Source organism: Canis lupus, chromosome 28 (assembly GCF_003254725.2).
Source record: "Canis lupus dingo isolate Sandy chromosome 28, ASM325472v2, whole genome shotgun sequence".
NCBI classification, from domain to species: Eukaryota; Metazoa; Chordata; class Mammalia; order Carnivora; family Canidae; genus Canis; species Canis lupus.
Window position 1 is genome coordinate 8,825,765 of NC_064270.1, and position 13,872 is coordinate 8,839,636.

The 13,872-nt window shown below is 40.4% G+C and overlaps 1 protein-coding gene across 2 annotated transcripts in view; it reads right to left on the reverse strand.

Moving 5' to 3' along the window:
- Positions 1 to 9,894: 9,894 nt before the first annotated feature.
- LOC112672099 (cytochrome P450 2C21) overlaps positions 9,895 to 13,872 on the reverse strand; it is a 33,948-nt gene continuing 29,970 nt past the window's right edge. For both annotated transcript variants that reach the window (XM_049103042.1, XM_025466594.3), the window contains one exon: positions 9,895 to 10,551. In XM_049103042.1, coding sequence (XP_048958999.1) covers positions 10,370 to 10,551 — 182 coding nt within the window. In that variant the 3' untranslated portion in view covers positions 9,895 to 10,369. The remainder of the gene's footprint in view (positions 10,552 to 13,872) is intronic.

Consider the following 13,872-nt stretch of genomic DNA (forward strand, 5'->3'; position numbering starts at 1 on the left):
CTAGGTAGATGAAAATATCTGGGAAACAAAAGGTACACTTGACCTTAGCCAAAAAGCTGAGAAGCAATAGAAATAAAAGGTACAAATTAAAACTACATTATATTCCTTTAAACCTTGATTAGTAAATGAAAAGATTTAATGGTGGGCATCCTGGGTGGCTCAGCGGTTTAGCGCCGCCTTCAGCCCAGGGCGTGATCCTGGAGACCCGGGATCAAGTCCCACATCGGGCTCCCTGCTGGAGCCTGCTTCTCCCTCTGCCTGTGTCCCTCTGCCTGTGTCTCTGCCTCTCTGTGTGTGTGTCTCTCATGAATAAGTACTTAAAATCTAAAAAAAAAAAAAAAAGATTTAATGGAAGTATTAGCAAATGTGTGTGCCACTAAGCAGTCTTGTGTATTGTTCTAAAGTTATCTTCTTTGTGAAGCCTATACCCTGAGATTTTTTTTTTAATTAATTTGTTTATTTATTTGAGAGACAGAGGTGAGGAGAGCAGAGGGAGAGAGAAACTTTAGCAAACTCTGAACTCACCAGGAGCCCAGCATGGGCTCAATTCCATGACCCAGAGATCATGAGCGGAGCCAAGTGGAAATCAAGAATTGCACGCTCAAATGACTGCACCATCCAGGCATCCCTGCCCTGAGATTATTGTAAACTTGTAAACTCTACTCCATCATAACTTTCCCTCTCTTTTAGCTTTTGAGGCTCCTTATGGTATTTTTTGCCACTTTGCATGTTTCATGTTAATTAACCTTTCTCATAAACCTAAGGGGTGGATAATATTTGTATGTGTTTCCTAATGGTGCTATAACAAATTACCACCGAGTGTCTCCAAACAACACAGATTTACTTTCTTATAATTCTAGAGTTCAAAAGTCCAGTATATGTGATCTTGGGCTAAAATCAAGGTGCTGACAGGGCTGCTTCCTTCTGAGACTCTAGGGAAGAATCCATTGCCCTGCCTTTAGCTTTGAGATGTGACCAGCATTCCTTGGCTCATAACTCCTTCCTCCCATCACTCTCATCCTCTTGCTTGTCTTCTCCTCACTCTGATCTTCCTGCCTCCCTCTCCTAAGGATTGGTGTGATTACATTTGGTCCATCTGGCTAATTTAGGATAACTTTCTTATTTTAAAATCCTGAACTCGGGGATTCCTGGGTGGTTCAGCTGTTTAGCGCCTGCCTTGGCTCCAGATGTGATCCTGGGGTCCCGGGATCGAGTTCCGCATAGGGCTCCTTACATGGAGCCTGCTTCTCCCTCTGCCTGTGTCTCTGCCTCTCTCTCTGTGTCTCTGTGTCTCTCATGAATAAGTAAATAAAATCTTGAGAAAAAAAAAAAGTTAAAAAAAAAATCCTGAACTTAATCATATTTACACAGTTCCTCTCACCCTTTAAGGTATATAATCACAAGTCCTGGGGATTAGAACATAGACATCCAGACAGGTAAATATAAGATACATTTCCCTTAATTCCTAGCCCAGACTCTGGTGTTAAAATGTCCAGTAAATATTTACTGAATAAACATAGATGAAAGAGTAAGCTTAGACCTTTATTTATTTATTTTTTATTTATTTATGATAGTCATACAGAGAGAGAGAGGCAGAGACATAGGCAGAGGGAGAAGCAGGCTCCATGCACCAGGAGCCCGACGTGGGACTCGATCCCAGGTCTCCAGGATCCCGCCCTGGGCCAAAGGCAGGCGCTAAACCACTGCACCACCCAGGGATCCCTAAGCTTAGACCTTTAAAGAGGGTTTTAGGATATAAGAAGTTCCCTCAACTCCTGTGAGAAGTCCTCGTATATCTTTTTTTTTTTTTTTTTAAGATTTTATTTATTCATGAGAGACACAGAGAGAGAAAGAGGCAGAGACACAGGCAGAGGGAGAAGCAGGCTCCATGCAGGGGAGCCCGATGCAGGACTTGATCCCAGGTCTCCAGGATCACACCCTGGGCCGAAAGCAGATGCTCAAACATTGAGCCACCCAGGGGTCCCAAGTCTTTGTATATCCTAATTATTTTTTTTCTATAAGGAAAAATACCCAAATTTCAGTAAGCCTGTTTAAAAAAGAACAAAACACAATAAACCACAGCCGCAAAATGGTGTCACTTAGGCTAAATTCCCAAACTGAGGCTAAATACATAATCTAATTGCAGTTTCAACCTCAGAAATGTAGTCTTCACTAGTCACCCAGAATTTTTCCATCAGCAGCAATGAGTCTGCCACCTGGGGTCCTCTCCACCCCCCTCAAAGAAAGTGAATCCATCTGCATAGTCAGACTTCTTGCTTTTCTCCCTTTAGGAAGTAGCCACATGTTGAAACAATCCTTTTCTGCAGCTAGTAGCTCTCTTCCCCCACCCTGCTTCTAAGAAAACCTTCTATTTTGTGTATGTCTTTAGAGAGCCACCTATTTGGTAGATGAGATGCTGCTTGATTCATAAATCATTTAATAGGGGCAGTGGTTTAGCACCATCTTTGGCCCAAGGTGTGATCCTAGAGACCCGGGATCGAGTCCCACGTCGGGTTCCCTGCATGGAGCCTACTTCTCCCTCTGCCTGTGTCTCTGCCTCTCTCTCTGTGTCTCTCATGAATAAATAAATAAATTCTTTTTATTTATTTTATTTTTATTTTTTTAGATTGATTTTTTAAAAAAATTTATTTATGATAGTCACACACAGAGAGAGAGAGAGAGAGAGAGGCAGAGACACAGGCAGAGGGAGAAGCAGGCTCCATGCACCGGGAGCCCGACGTGGGACTCAATCCTGGGTCCCCAGGATCGCGCCCTGGGCCAAAGGCAGGCGCCAAACCGCTGCGCCACCCAGGGATTCCCTAAATTCTTTTTTAAAAAATCATTTAATAAAGCCAATTAGATAGATCCTCAAATTTCCTCAGTTGGATTTTGTTTTTTAACAAGGCTTGTTTAAACTGATTTTTTTTAAAAAAGATTTTATTTATTTATTTATTCATGAGAGACAGAGAGGGGCAGAGACACAGGCAGAGAGAGAAGCAGGCTCCATGCAGGGAGCCTGATGCGGGACTCGATCCTGGGACTCTGGGATCACACCCAGGGTTGAAGGCAGGCCCTAAACCACTAAACCACCCAGGGATCCCCTAAACTGATCTTTTTTGAAGTTGTTCTTTAAAAAGAAACAGATGCAAATCACACCCAGACTTCCCAGTAATTACTTTCCCTAAGTTTATTAGATGTAGGATACCCATATCTTATTCTTCTGTTATATGAATATAATAGCATTTGATGGTTGAGTCATGAGACTAATATCAGAGTATCTAGGTAGACTTCCAAAACTAGAAGGTTTCGTTCAATCGTTTTTAATTTTATTAAAAACAATTTTAGGGATCCCTGGGTGGCGCAGCGATTTGGCGCCTGCCTTTGGCCCAGGGCGCGATCCTGGAGACCAGGGATCGAGTCCCACATCGGGCTCCAGGTGCATGGAGCCTGCTTCTCCCTCTGCCTGTGTCTCTGCCTCTCTCTCTCTCTCTCTGTGTGACTATCATAAATAATAAATAAAAATAAAAAAAAAATTTTAAAGACCTCTAATACGGTGTTTGCAAAGATCCAATTTCATCATTCAAGAATCTCTACTACTATGAAGTTCTAAATGAGGTCAAACTAATTTAATAGAGTTAGAAACCAGAGCAGTGTTTGCTTCTGAGAAGGAGGATTGCCATGAAGACATGTGAAAGGAGTTTTCCAGGGGGATAAGATTATTCTATACCTCGATAGGATGTGGTTACTTGGGTGTTGGTGTTTGTGAAAACTAGGCTGTAACATCAGTTCTTATCAGAAGGCCCCAGGGCCCCCCAAAATAAGCAAAATGTTTAAGGCTATTTCAAAAAGGGAAGGTGTTTCAATTCCTTGAAATTAATTTCTTACATCTATTCTGATCTAGTCTGACCCTATGTTTATACTTGTCCTTTGAGACACAGAAATTGAAGGGACCCCATGAAAAAAAGCCATTTTTCCCTCTTAGCTGCTTTCCCTGCTTATACTCTTGCTAAGACCTGCACCCCTACCTTCCACATGCCTTAATGTGTGTCCTCCTTGTAAAGATCAAGGAGTTAATGATTTCCTTGGAGTCTTCCGGCATAATAGGTAACATCTAAGGAGTGATGACACAGGATCATCATAAACGTTCTCTAAGACCACTGACTCCAAACACCTTGACTGCAAAACCCCTGGCTTCAAGGAACAAGTGACATAGGAAGGACTCCTGGACCCTGTCCTTGTTCTGAGCGGTTCTTGGATGCCTGAGAGGACATGTGCACCAGATCACAATCACCAATAAAAACTCCAGACTCCAAACAAGGACAAGACTCCTTCCTTTCCTTTCTGAGTTTCCTAGACACTCAATTTGTGTCTGCTCTCTCTATATCGCCAATAAACTCTGCTTTCACCTCCTGTTGCCTCATGTTTGACTTACATCCTGAGTGAAGCCAAGGACCCTCTTGTCTGGTCCTACTGGACCCCCTCTGGGTCTCTGGACCTGGCCTGCTTGTATTACTTTCAAGATATAGTTTGGCTTCAGCTTTGCATTGTGGTTGAAATATTAATCTTGATAAACATGATTTCTGATGCCAAATAATAAAATATTTAAGACAAGATGGTAAGTGCATATGCAGAAACTTTTTTTAAAAAGTCTTTTAAAAAATCAAGCCATTCTTTCCAAGTAACTTACACTATTTTTTTCTTTTCAAATAAACTAATACATGTCCCAAGGGCACCTGACTAGCTCACTAGATAGAGTATGCAACTCTTGATCTCAGAGTTTACATCCAAGCCCCACATTGGGTGTAAAATTACTTAAAAGAAATATTAAACTAATACATGTTCTGTGCTGAAAGTGTCAAAACATCAGATACTTAAAAAGAAGAAAAGTATCACACATAATTTCAGCACCCAGTGACTTCTTTTAAAAACTTAGAGGAAAATCCCTTTTTCTTTAAAATGGAAGGTGTCTACACATTTGTTTGCAACATGCTTTTTGGCTTTGTACGTTCTGAACATTTTGTTGCTAACAAAAATGTTTCCCTGAGAGGAAAGCAGTGAAGCCAGATTGGGAGCTGCTGGGAAGGGAGTGACAAGACAGGACTGACCCTGTAGCATGTTGCTGTCATTTGGCCTCTCCTTGCCACCATCTACAGAGAGGACTGTCTCCTGAGCTGGGTGCCTGGAGTTCTGTTAGACATGGAGGAAAAGTTGCTTTTTTTTTTTTTTTCATAGAATCCTGGCTGCACTGAGCTATAGGAAGCAAAGGGAGCATATCTATGGGGAGAATCTGTTTGCCTACAGAGTGTTTTAGCCAAATTTAAAATACTTTTTTTAAAACAAATTTAAAATACTTAAAGCCTTTGTCAGAGAGATAAGAAGCTTGAGTTACAAGCTGTTATAATCATCCAATGGGTGATGTTGTTATCTACACGAAATCTCTCTTTTTTTGGTTAAGATTTCATTCATGTATTTGTGAGAGAGAGTGAGCAAGCGAAAGAGCACAAACAAGGGCAGAGGTAGAGGGAGAAGCAGGTTCCCCGCTGAGCAGGGAGCCAGATGCAGGCTCAATTCCAGAACTCTCGGATCATGACCTGAGCTGAAGGCAGATGCTTAACTGACTAAGCCACCCAGGTACCTCTAAGTCTTTAAATATAAATTATTACAAGCCATCTGTGAAGGATAATTCCATGTCAGAGTTCAAGTTACCAATCCAATATGCTTTTATTTCTTTAAAAATCAGAGCATATCAAACAACAGCAGAATGATTCTCTACTACCAGCTTTTACTTTTACGAATTTTAGGGAGTGATGGAGATTGGTGCTGTCTTTTGACAGATTTCTACTTTAATTACTTCCTGATTTTTGTTCACTTTGTCTTCTGTGAATCTGTCCTTATTTCTTTTAAAGAAATTGCATTGGAGCTGTATAACTGGTCAACCGCTCTGTTTAGGCCTCCAGCTAAGTTGGCTCTTTGCACCAACTCCCCTCCCAGCATCATGACCTCTGTGATTACTGTGCCTGTGACCATCTCTCACTGGCCTGGGCTGAGTTTGGACTAGAGCCACTGAGTGGCTCTAATGGTCAGCTTGGCTTCTGAAGTGTCTCTCAGGCCTTTAATTTTTCACTTGACAATGAAAGGAAACCATTTCTTAGTGACTTTAGTCTTTTTCTCCAAAGAATATAAAATTCTGCTCCAAACTTAGAATGTATAGTATTTCACTTGAAAAGGAACTTTCTTTAGGAGTTGGTTGACTCGGGCAGCCCGGGTGGCTCAGTGGTTTAGCGCCTGCCTTTGGCTCAGGGCTTAATCCTGGAGACCCGGGATCGAGTTCCACATCGGGCTCCCTGTGTGGAGCCTGCTTCTCCCTCTGCCTGTGTCTCTGCCCCTCTCTCTCTCTCTCTCTGTCTCTCATAATGAATAAATAAAATCTTAAAAAAAAAAAAAAAGGAGTTAGTTGACTCAAAAGATTTCCTATTATTGATAGTAGTGGTTCAGTAAATACACTTTATTTTATTTTTTAAAAAGATTTTATTTATTTATTCATGAGAGACACAGAGAGAGAAAGAGAGACAGACAGACAGAGACACAGGCAGAGGAGGAAGCAGGCTCCACACAGGGAGCCCGATGTGGAACTTGATCCCAGGACCCCAGGATCAGGCCCTGGGCAGAAGGCAGGCGTTCAACCACTGAGCCACCCAGGCATCTCAGTAAATATATTTTATTTTATTTTATTTTATTTTATTTTATTTTATTTATTTTATTTTATTATTTTTTAGTAAATACATTTTATTGATGAGTTTTAACCATCCCATTTCATAAACTTTTCTTTGCCTTGGTTAAGTGACATGAAATCAGTGGAGGCCCTCTCAAAGTATAAGCTGGAAGTTAATCTCAAAAGATAGTACTGAAATGTATACTGAAAACAATTATATATGGCAATATACTAAAAAACCACAAAAGGTGGCATGATTTCTCCATTAAAACTGATCTTTGGGGGACACTTGGCTGGCTCAGTCTGTAGGGCATGTGACTCTTAATATCAAGGTTGTGAGTTCAAGCCTCACATTGGACATACTTAAAAAAATTTTTTTTAAATAGCTGAACTTTGGGGTTCTAAATATGATTTCAAGGAATCTTTCCACATTATAGGACAAAAATCTCAATTTATTTTGCCTGTTGAAATTAAGTTGAAAGTTATTCTATAAATTAAGCTGAAAGTTATTCTATAATTTATCTTTGCAATGTCTTACAGCTTCCTGTGTGTCTTTCAAATCATTTCTTAAATTATTTCTAAATCTTCTATTATTTTTGATGCTATTGATAGACGGAATTCTTTTTGAAATTTCATTTTTTTAAAGATTTATTTATTTACTTATTCAGAGAGAGAGAGAGAGAGAGAGAGGCAGAGACACAGGCAGAGACACAGGCAGAGGGAGAAAGAAGCAGGCTCCATGCAGGGAGCCCGACGTGGGACTCGATCCCGGGTCTCCAGGATCACACCCTGGGCTGAAGGCGGCACTAAACTGCTGAGCCACCCAGGCTTCCCTAAGCCCACTTTGTTGAGAGCTTTTATCATGAGTGAATGTTGAATTTCATCAAATGCTTTTTCTGAATTTATTGAGATGACCATGTGACTTTTTTTAATCCTTCATTTTATTAATGTAGTGTATCAGATTGATTTCTGGATATTGAACCATCCTTGCCTCCCCCAGAATAAATCCCACTTGATTGTGGTGAATGATTTTTTTAAAAAAGATGACAGATTGATTGATTGATTTGAGATGCACAGAGAGAGGCAGAGACATAAAGAGAGAAGCAGACTCCCTACAGTCAGCCCAATGTGGGACTCCATCCCAGGACACTGGGATCATGCCCTGAGCAGAAGGCAGATGCTCTACCACTGAGCCACCCAGGTGCCACATGAATGATCTTTTCAAGGTATTGTTGAATGCATTTTGCTGGTATTTTGTTGAGGATTCTTACATCTATGTTCATCAGGGGTTTTGGCCTATAGTTTTTGTGTATTTTGTTAGTGTCTTTGACTTTGGAAACGGTAACATTGGCCTCATAGACTGAATTTGGGAGTTTTCCTTCTATTTTTTAGGAGTAGTTTGAGAATAGGTATTAACTCTCCTTTAAATATTTGGTAGAATTCACCAATGAAGCTATCTGGTCCTGGACTTGTGTTTATGAGGAGGTGTTTTTTTTGTTTGTTTGTTTTTGTTTTTTAAGATTTTATTTATTCATGAGAGAGAGAGAGAGAGAGACAAGCAGAGGGAGAAGCAGGCTCCATGCAGGGAGCCCGATGTGGGACTCAATCCCGGGTCTCTAGGATCACACCCCGGGCTGAAGGCGGCGCTAAATTGCTGAGCCACCCAGGCTGCCCTATTGGGAATTTTTTGATTACGGATTCAATTTCCTAGTAATCAGTCTGTTCAGCTTCAGGCTTATTCTTGATCCTTGGGTGACTGTCATCAAGACCTTCAGGGCTTCAAATCAAGGGGTTTGCTTGGTTCTTCTTATTTGGCCAGCTCTGAACGCCTCATTTTTTTTTCTTTTAGCCCAGAGAATTTGCAAAAATTCTTTCCAGATTCTAAGGCTCCTAAATGATATTTTATATAGTTAGCCTTTCAGCCTCTCAGCACCTGATTTCTTTTTTTTTTTTAAGATTTTATGTATTTATTCATGAAAGACACACAGAGAGAGAGAGAGAGGCAGAGACACAGGCAGAGGGAAAAGCAGGCTCCATGCAGGGAGCCTGATGTGGGACTCAATCCAGGGACTCCAGGGTCATGCCCTGGGCCGAAGGCAGGTGCTAAACCGCTGAGCCACCCAGGGATCCCCTCAGCACCTGATTTCAAATCAGTAATCACCTCAATGGTAAAATCACACAAATATCAGGCTTCCCAATATGGATTTCCCAAGCCCTCTGTCATTTTGTCCCCACGAATCTTCACAGCTTTCATTGCCTTCCCATGCTGACAAATATATATATGTACATTTGTGTGATAAATCAGAAGGAGACACAGACATAGGTATAGATGTTATATTTGGAAAGTTCTGGTTATTTCAATGAAATGTTAACAGATGATAAGATTTCCTACTTGAAAATCTAAATTTTTAGTTAAAAATTACTAAATCTGTCAAAGAATTCAATCCTCAGTGTACACAAAGGTTTGGTCAAATAGTCTTTTTATTACACTCATGATAGAAAAGTAAGCAGATCCATAACTTTTCTTCTGTTATGCTTCAGTATCTATAAAAAATAAAGTTCACATATATGTGCAGCCACTTCATATCTATTCCTGAAGAATAATGAAAGATATATGCATATGGGACTTTTATATTAACAGAAGTTCAAAAATAATCTATTCTTGAATAAGGAGCCAATTTAAAAAATTATTATAGCCATTGCAACAGGGTATTATATTTATACCACTTGTAAAAATACCTATAATGTTATTATATAAATTTCACCACCAAATCATAGGTATATGATATATAAATATATAGGTATATACACATACATAAAACACATATTTCTGTATATGTATATTCAAATATAATCATATATACATATAATCCTCCCCTCTTCTTTGCCTTACTATGTCTATGTATGTATGTGTCTCCAATTGTGTGTTTAACCAGTAGGGAGAAGCAGGAAGGGCATCCTTGGACAGAGCAACAAATTCATATTTTATCACACATTATTGCCCCTGCCTGGAATGACCTTCCCCTGTTTTCTACCTGCATGGACATACTCATATATACATACCTATACAAATGTGTATCACAATTATTTTTTAATAACCACTGGGAAAAAACAAATTACACATGCTAAACTATCAAGAGATAAGAGGAAGAAATGAGTGAATTTCATGCATTTAAAAAAAATTTGTTTTTAAAGATTTTATTTATTCATGAGAGACACACAGAGAGAGAGAGGCAGAGATACAGGCAGAGGGAGAAGCAGGCTCCATGCAGGGAGCCCGGTATGGGACTTAATTCCAGGACTCCAGGATCAGGCCCTGGGGCCGAAGGCAGGCTCTAAACTGCTGAGCCACCCAGGAGTCCCAATTTTTAATTTTTAATGGAAGAAAATATGACAATAAAGTACCTTACATTGGTATACACTGCATATGAGATACAGCATGAAATCTTAGGACTGGATTACAAAAAAGAATTTTGTTTCATACAGGGAAATTTGAACTGAATCTTAAAGGATAAAGACAATGAAAAGAAAGGGTCAGGAATGTCCTTCCTGATGTGAAAGGAGAGGTGGATGGTGGCTGACACACAAGACAGAAAAGCATCTGGCTTGTTCAGGTGAGGTCAGTGTGGCTTTGCAATCTGGCGGCCTGGCCTTTCTTCAGACTGGAACAAAACAGAGCTTATAGGAAGGTGGTGTAGCACCCAACCCATTGGCAATTGGGGTGGTGTCAATGTCCTTTGGATCAACCAGAGGTTTCAAGGTGAAATGCTGTAAAATATTGGTCAGTAGCAAAAACAGCTCCATGCGGGCCAGGCCTTCTCCAACACAAACTCTCTTCCCTAAAAACAACATATAAATTCAATATTCATTTAATTCTGTTTCTGAATTAGCACACAGGGAAGCTTAAATAAATATGGACTGAGAAAATAAATATGTTAATAGACTAATTAATCCATGGCTTCTTTTATCTACACCGAAATTTGGCTTCCTTCACTTCCTCAGTACGTATTTTTGTGTGCACGTGTAGAGGCAAGGGCAGCTTGCCCCTAGATGGGCCACTTTGGCATAAAGATTATTTTAAATTAAAAGCAATTAAAACCCAGCAAATTCAAAAAAGCTCCTTACCTCTCCTTCAACTGCCTGTCTGTACCAGGAAGAGAGCAATTAACAGATTATTCTTTATCTAAGAGACTTCTCTGTATAACAGGGCAACCTTTGTTTTTGAAACCTCTCCTCTCACCTTCATGCTAATGGCTTCCTCCCCTTTGAATCCCCAGACTCCTGCCACTCTCCTTAGCTCAGAATGTCCCAGAGGCCTATATTGGAATATTCTATATTCTATATTCTATATTCTCTTTGGAATTTCATGTCTTTACGGGTTCCCTATACCTGTGAAACTAAATTTGATTTTCTCCTCTTAATCTGGCTCATGTCAATTTGATTTTTAGTCCCAGTGGGAAGAATCTTGAAAGGCAGAGGAAAATTCCCCTTCCTAGAAAGCTGGCAGAATTGGTAGTATACTTTAACACACTGGACACTGCTTGCCACAGACACAGCTGCAGCCAGAAGATCCTTGGGACATTTGACATACAACTGGCAGAAGGTAAGATTTCCTACCATGTCAGTCTTCTGGAATCTGAGGAGTCTGATGGAGCAAGAATGCCGAGAGTCCTTTTTCTGTCTTTCTGAATTTATTTATTTAAAAGATTTATTTATTCATTCATTCAGAGAGAGCGAAGAGAGAGGCAGAGACATAGGCGGAGAGAAGCAGGCTCCATGCAGGAAGCCCGATGTGGGACTCGATCCCAGGTCTCCAGGATCACACCCCAGGTTGCAGGCGGCGCTAAACCACTGCGCCACCGGGACTGCCCATGTCTTTCTGAATTTAGATTACCAGGAGAAAATACTTGTGGAACTAGTTCCTTGTGTTTAGCAACTCTTGGTGAATTTGGTAGAGTCCTCTTTGTGGGAAACAGATTAACTAGAGATGATCTTCGTTTTCCTTTGTGTCTCTTATGTCGTTTGTAATAAAAAGCAATTACCATAGTGCAGAAAGTAGGCATAGGCCCTATAAGCCTGCTGTTTGAGCCAGCCCCACAGGCTGGTGAGTTCATGGTTCTCATCAGACTGGCACCTGTTTAGATAAAGTTTGCTGTAGGTTAAGGATTGTTGCCAAGGGACATCTTGGAAACCAAAGCTCCACAATTGATAGGCATGAGTGGAACACATAAAAGCTATGATAGCACTCACCACCTCAAGATGGCTCCTGTAATAAGTTGGTCACAGAACAGGTTAGATTGACACTTGATCACTTACCAACCCAAGAAAATGAGGTGTGCAGTGAGGCACACTGTAAAAACACTGTAAATCGTTAACCCTGTGGCACATCCCTCTTAGGTATTAGTGTGGATCCAAGGGACCCAAAGTTTAGCCAAAAGAAAAACTAGGTAAAGTTTTTCCTTTTGTCTTGTTCTATGTCCCAAGAGCTTGGCTTTGTGACCAGTGAGAATATTCTCTTTGGTCTCCACCATCCAGAGGATGCACTTGCCAGGGTGCACTTTGGTGGCCAGCCAAACAGAATGGGATCTGAGTCTATCTCTCTCTCTCTCTCTCTCTGACCACACCAGCTCTCAAGGGTATTTGTCATGAGAGGTCTCAGCCTATAGGAACCTTTATGTTCTCAATCTTTGTTAGTGCTGGAAAGTTCCATTACAGGAGCACATGCCCAGCGTCGCAGATTTACTGAGTCTGTGTCTAGAGGCATCTCATGATTTCACTGGAGACCAGTAATGAAGGCCTCTGCTTTCTTAGACAAATTATGAGAAAAATCTTTTGGATCATAAGGGTTCCGTCATCTATGCCCTCTCACTGGATGCCTCTTGTGTCTTTGGTTAAAGCATTAAAAGGCTTATTAGTTTGAGTTGCTCATAATAGATCCCACTCATGGATTCTTTAAATTGGCTGTTTGAAAAAAGAAAAACTTTCTCTCTCTCTCTTTTTTTTTTTTTTTTTAAGATTTTATTTATTTATTCATGAGAGACACAGAGAGAAAGAGAGAGGCAGAGACACAGGCAGAGGGAGAAGCAGGCTCCATGAGGGAACCTGACGTGGGACTTGATCCCGGAACTCCAGGATCATGTCCCAGGCTGAAGGCAGGCGCTAAACCACTGAGCCCACCGGGCTGCCCAAGAAAAACTTTCTTAATAGAGACCTCTCAATTGTCCTACTTTTGTTTGTTGTTGTTTTTTCAATTGTCCTAGTTTAATGGCTAGCCTCAGGGACTCCATTGACAAGATAAAAGAACAGAAATTAGAAATAAGAAAAAGAGGGAGGTATTTGAAAATTGGGCCTATGATGTCCTCCCCACAAATATTAGTAAAAACCTAAGCTATAAAAATATTTTTAGGGCAGCCCGGGTGGCTCAGCGGTTTAGCGCCGCCTCTAGCCCAGGGCGTGATCCTGGGGACCTGGGATATATATATATATAATCTTATTTGTGTGTATGTGTCCCATGTTGCAAATGTGAGATATTTTCTCTCATTTCAATTTGCTAAATTGAATTTGTAAAAGAGTTCCATTTAGTTGAAGGCAGCCCTCGTAAGGATTGGGCATTCTAAGAACTCAGAAAGATAGAAACTAAGATAAATGTTTTTCAAGTTTATGTGATCAGGGAAAATACTCAGTATTAAAACTAACTTAAGGGATGCCTGGGTGGCTCAGCGGTTGAGCCTTTGGCTGCCTTTGGCTCCGGGCGTGATCCTGGAGACCTGGAATCGAGTCCCACGGGCTCCCTGCACGGGGCCTGCTTCTCCCTCTGCCTGTGTCTCTGCCTCCCTCTCTCTGTGTCTCTCATGAATAAATAAATAAAATCTTAAAAAATAAAAATAAAACTAACTTAAAGTTGTTGGTTTAATTAAAATAGCTGTGTCTTTAGAGTTATCAGGATTAAATATAAAACTTGTAGCCTGCCCGTGTTTACTAAAAGTCAAATAAATTCATATTATCTCTCACAAACTTTATGAGAAAAAAATGATGGTTGACTTTGATGCCTCAAAATATTTTATACGTAGTCTAAACTGTTCAGAACAAGTCAGTTAGATGTAGATAAGATAAAAAGGTTTGTAGGCAAACTTTTATTATTATTTTCAAAGATTTTATTT